We start from the raw sequence: 5,826 nt of genomic DNA on the forward strand, positions 1-5,826 counted from the left end.
GTACCATCATTGTAATTATTCACGTTTGTTTTAATCAAAGTAAATGGCAAGCAACAAACAACAAGTCCAAGCAAATGTTCATAAACATTTTTCCACTTTAACAAAAGAGTACTAGATTGGAGCCTGAACACATTTCTCAAGCTAAGATACGAGTTCAAATAAGCGTCCAAAAAATTAAGGTGCCAGAGGTAAAATGGGAGCACTCGGAAGCAAAGATTCAACCAAGTGCCCTCAAAAGCTCATTGTTTCCATCTAAACGACAATGTATCAAGAAGAGTCACAGACTCACTATTCGTTTGGCCATATGTGGGGACTTTATGGCCACGTGGATGATATTCACTCGTGGCAGACTGGAAGACTAACCCTATTTGAGGAGCCTATTTCTCCTTAGCCAAGCTTCTAGAACGCAGCAAAGAAAAGACCTTGTTATTATCTACATGTTCGTCACACGTGTCTTATCATGTACATGTTAAGAAGAGACCTCATTATGTAGATTCCCTCATGCCACTACTCTAATTTGTACGCTATCATGCTTATACAATGCTCATGCAAAGGTTGTTCAAAGTGTTTTCATAACCTACCCTACTTATGTTTATGGAATCGCTTTCACATACATTTTCTTTGAATTCGACAAAACCTTATGATATTATATCTTGTTTAAAAGAGTGATATTGATTGTTTTAACGAAAGGGCGGTTGGGTGTGTGTCTCACGACCCCAAGCTGAGAAGTGGTAGTATCTTGGTGGACCTCTTTGGCCACTTAATAGCATATAATAATAGAGTGACATCCTCTGGGTTGATGCCGGGCAATAGTCAATGTGTTCGACTGAGACGGTAATGCTCTTGGATCATAAGTCATCGTCTCTTTACTAGCCAATGCTAGAGGACATTGTAGTGAAGGACGGATATGCGAATCCAAGTGTCGCTTAATACCAAGCCACATGCACGGTCATTACTTGCGGTGTGGCGAAGGGAGTTAGGATGTGCACACGATCATTATAAGGGAAGTTGTGGTGCATTCGTAACAAAAAAAGATGGTTTGAGATATTTGACTTGGTTAAATGGAATGTTTGGGATTTTCAAGTTCACGAGTTGTGTTTTGTGTTAAGTATTTGGATATGAAAAATGTTTATGGTGTTGGAAATTATAATGATCATATTCACTCAATAGTTTGAGATTATAGTTAATATATGCTTGGTTTCTTCATTGATTTTGAATTTAAAAGAATGCATATGAGCATTTGTTCCTATTGACTCGGGGTGCTGCACACTGTAAAGTGAATATTGGTTGCTCGATTCCTTTCCTCAGCAAGTTGGCATCATTGCCAGGATTTCCAAATATCAATTTTCCTACATATTTTTTGTCATTATATATGTTGTATGCCTTATCATAACTCTTAACTTATTGGAGTTTCTTAAATCTTATCGTAATAGTCTCACTATAATTTCGCTCATCCGAACAGTAGACTTTGATGTAGATTTAGATAATGAGGGTGGTTATGTGCCACAAACCACACAAAGAGGGTTAGGGAGTGAGGTCTTGCTACTAAAAATCAAATTTCCAATAATAGAAGTATAGACTCCAAACAACAAAACACAAAAATTTTCTATTTCAAAACATAAAAAACAATTCAAGTTTTTCAAATCCTAAAATAAAATTTATATTAAAAATTATATTCTAACAATTTTTTAACTTTGTAATTTTTTTTTATTCAATTTCTTCTTTCTCACTTTTCATAATTTTATAAAATATCTTAATTCAAATTATTTCATTACTATTCATAAATTATCTTACTACCATCTACAAATTTTTCATCTCATCTCATTTCATATATGTAACCAAACGAGGTCTAAACATTTTGGTCAAAGAACTGCCTAAATACCTTGTTATTATTATTATTATTATTATGTGAGAAATAACTTGAGGATGGATTAATTAGAAGCTGGATCATCTGTTAGTTTTTTATTATTAAAAATATGTAGAAAAGTTGTAGACTACCATGTGTGAACCTAGAAGTTTCTTAAAAAACTAAATTACTTTCTTTAAAATTAAATATTTATAATAAAGATATATATTTTTTTAAATAATTTATAAAAATAATATCATTTTACAAAAATATATTTAATATAAAAAATAATTATAGAAATAATTATAAAATAATTATAGGTATTTCATTACTGTTTCTAAAACGACACTATAGTTTTAAGTTGCGTTTGGTTGTAAAACTCAGTTAAATTCAATCTAATTTTAAGTTAAGTCTAACATTTAAAAATTCAACTCTCAAATAAACTCATCTTAATTTAAAACCTTCTTACATGTGAGACCTATAATTTATTTTTAACTTAAGACATTTTTATACGTAAGACATCTAATCTTTTTTAATTTTTCATAAAAAATATTAAACTCATTTTAATATCTAAATATATTTTAAATTTCGTTTAAATTGATCTTATATTATTATTTTTATTATTCAACTCATTACTATATATTGAAGTTAACTCAACTGCTGAATATCCAAACACAGGTTTACAATCGATGCTTCACAAAAAAATCAGTACTTGTTTTATCTTCTATTGTCTCGTTCATAACAGTAGTGATGCCATTCAGTCAAAAGCACATTGGCTTATCTGGTCCTAAGATTATAATATAGTCAACAGGCGACATTATTTAAAAACATTAAATATTTATAAAAAAGAAAATGATAGAGGCACCGCCAGGCTCCCAGCTCATTTTTTTTATGTATTATGTTTTAAGTTATTTTATACATAAACTTTTTTAATATTTTTAATATTTTTAGAAATTAAAATAAATTTAGAACATATTAAAAAAATACTTTCTTAATTATTTAAAAAAAAAAATACCTAGTGTTCCTGTTAGGTGCTCCCGCTCGGGACACCGGTGGGATTTTTTTATTTTTTATTCGTCAAAAGGACACCAATTACGTGTGTTCCCAGGTCGTACACTCCCAATTTCCAAAAAGATGACTTGCACGGATTAATATATCCAAAACAGTCAAAGTCAGAGAGCACAAGTTTGATCTAACGACCCAAAAGCATTTTTATTTTTTCCTATAAATTATGAATCTTTGGCCTACCTTCCTACAAGAAATCAACCCTCGACCACCACCTTAGACTCAGATTGGTTTTCTTTCTTTTGCCAATGGCTCCAACACTTAATGCTCATATTCATCGTCCTTTGCTTCTTCGTCTTCTTGTCCTTGTTATGGTCTCCCATATTCCTTCTGCAATTTCTCAAGCTTTTCACAACGTAACTGTGGGTTTTTATCTCGTTGCCACTAATGACAGCTTCCCTTGGCCCACTTCACCATCTGGAGATTTTGCATTCGGATTCCGCAGCCTTCCAGGTCAAGAAGACCAGTTCCTTCTCGCAATCTGGTTCGCTAAGATACCAGACAAAACCATTGTTTGGTCTGCAAACAGAGATCACCCAGCAGACCGAGATTCAATCGTGAAGCTAACCACCGCCGGACAGCTTGTGCTCACAAAATCAGATGGGTTGTACTTGTGGGGTTCCGAGAACAGAGGAAATGCGCCTGTATCGCACGGGGCCATGCTCGACACAGGAAACTTGGTGATAATGAGCACAAACTCAAGCATCATATGGGAGAGCTTCAAGAATCCGACCAACACCATTTTACCAGCCCAAGTATTCGGTGTCGGGAACAGCCTTTTGTCTAGTCGATCCGAAAGCAATTACCAGCAGGGTAAATTTCAGCTCCGTTTAGCTGATAATTTTGATCTGATACTTAATCAAATCGATGTATTTACCAAAAACCCTTACGGCGCTTACTATAGAGATCAGAACGTTTTAGAGCTGATATTGGACAAGTCAGGCTATCTACAAATCAGGAGCTCGCCGAGTGGAAATATATCAAACCTTACATCAGAAAGCGTGGTGAATGGGGAAGATTCATACTACAGGGCAACACTCGATTTTGATGGAGTTTTCAGACTCTATGCTCACCCAAAGAAATTCAATAATAGCAACCAAAGCTGGTTCACTGTCAGGTTTGTTCCTGAAAACGTCTGCCTCAACATGTTTGGCACTTTTGGAAGTGGCCCTTGCGGGTATAACAGTATCTGTGCATTGGCTCCAGATGGTAAGATAAATTGCCAATGCCCCCCTGGGTTTTCTCTCAAGGATGTAAACGACAAGTATGGTGGCTGCAAACCGGACAATATAAGCTATATGCAGGAATGTGACCAGAAGGGATCTGTGATTGCAGAGGAATACTATGAATTATTGGAGATGGAGTTCGTGGATTTGCCTTTAGCTGACTATGACCTGCTGCAACCTACAACAGAATTTGAATGCGAGACATCTTGCCTACGTGATTGTTATTGTGCAGTCGCCATTTTCCAGGACCCAAAGTATAGTGATGGTATAGGAAGATGTTGGAAGAAGAAATTACCGCTTTCTAACGGCAGATTGAACAGGAGTACCATCGATAGAAAAGCTCTGTTCAAGACATTGAAACCAGAATATAATAGCTTTTCCCAGAATCCGGATCATCCGAATCCTGGCGGAGGAAAGCAGAATAAAGAAGTACTGACCCTCTCTGTACTCCTAGGAGCATCTGTATTTTTTAACTTCTTTTCGTTAGCTTCAATTTTTATAGTTGCATTCTGTTGCTTGTGGCAACGAAAACTACCAAACTTCCACAGTCTCTTAAACACAAAAGACCCAGAGATGAATTTACGTTCTTTTACATACAAAGATCTTGAAGAAGCCACTGTTGGGTTCAAAGAAGAACTGGGTAGGGGTTCTTTTGGCAATGTTTACAAAGGGGTATTAGTATCGAGTTACAGCAAAAAAGTTGCAGTCAAGAAATTAGACAAAGTTTTGAAGGATGGAGAGAAGGAGTTCAAAACTGAGGTGACTGTGATCGGCCAAACTCACCATAAGAATCTGGTCCGGTTGCTTGGCTACTGTGACGAAGGTGAACACCGACTTTTGGTGTACGAGCTTATGTACAATGGCTCGTTGTCGAGTTTTCTCTTTGGGGTGTTAAGACCAAGTTGGCAACGAAGAATGCAGATTGCATCAGGAATTGCTAAAGGTCTTGTGTATTTGCATGAAGAATGCAGCACGCAAATCATTCACTGCGACATAAAGCCTCAAAACATACTATTGGACGATTCTTTTACGCCCAAAATTTCAGACTTCGGATTGGCAAAGCTACTGATGAACCACCAGACTCGCACTGTCACCGGAATCAGGGGGACTAAAGGGTATGTTGCACCAGAGTGGTTCAGGAACACACCTGTCACTGTAAAGGTGGATGTCTATAGTTTTGGAGTCATGCTGTTGGAGATCATTTGTTGCAGAAGATGTGTGGAAATTGAGATGGAGAAGGCGACAATACTAATCGAATGGGCTTACGAATGCTATAGCAAAGGGAAGTTGGAGAAATTGGTGGAAAATGATGAAGAGGCTTTGAGTGATCTGAAGCAGGTGCAGAAGTTGGTGAAAGTGGCAATTTGGTGTGTTCAGGATCTGCCATCAATGAGGCCATCCATGAGAGAAGTCACTCATATGCTAGAAGGCATTCTTGAGGTTTCTGCACCTCCTTGTCCTTTCCTCTACAGCTCAATTTCCGGATCCGATCGTTAGTCATCCTAGGCAGGCAGGATTTTCAACTAATACAGATATAATATCTATCAAGTATTATTGGTTGTAATCCTTGAATTATTTAGCTTCTACCTCTCAGATTGCATAACTGTTCTGTCAAATAATAAGCAGTAAGTGTTGAATCACTTACATAGTTGTGGCTATTTCATGGAGATTAAAAAGACTATGTTTTAG

General features: G+C 36.4%; 1 protein-coding gene across 1 annotated transcript; it reads left to right on the top strand.

Annotated features, from left to right (window-relative positions):
- The first annotated feature begins 3,107 nt into the window (after positions 1-3,107).
- On the top strand, positions 3,108-5,820 carry LOC109018477 (G-type lectin S-receptor-like serine/threonine-protein kinase LECRK4). Its single transcript, XM_019000638.2, has one exon. The coding sequence runs from the start codon at positions 3,160-3,162 to the stop codon at positions 5,632-5,634; it is 2,475 nt and encodes an 824-aa protein (XP_018856183.1). The 5' UTR covers positions 3,108-3,159; the 3' UTR covers positions 5,635-5,820.
- Positions 5,821-5,826: the final 6 nt, after the last annotated feature.

Source organism: Juglans regia, chromosome 13, assembly GCF_001411555.2.
Source record: "Juglans regia cultivar Chandler chromosome 13, Walnut 2.0, whole genome shotgun sequence".
NCBI lineage: Eukaryota > Viridiplantae > Streptophyta > Magnoliopsida > Fagales > Juglandaceae > Juglans > Juglans regia.

Bases quoted from the DNA above. Each gene is read 5' to 3' on its own strand.
- LOC109018477 (XM_019000638.2), top strand. From the start codon at position 3,160: ATGGCTCCAACACTTAATGCTCATATTCATCGTCCTTTGCTTCTTCGT.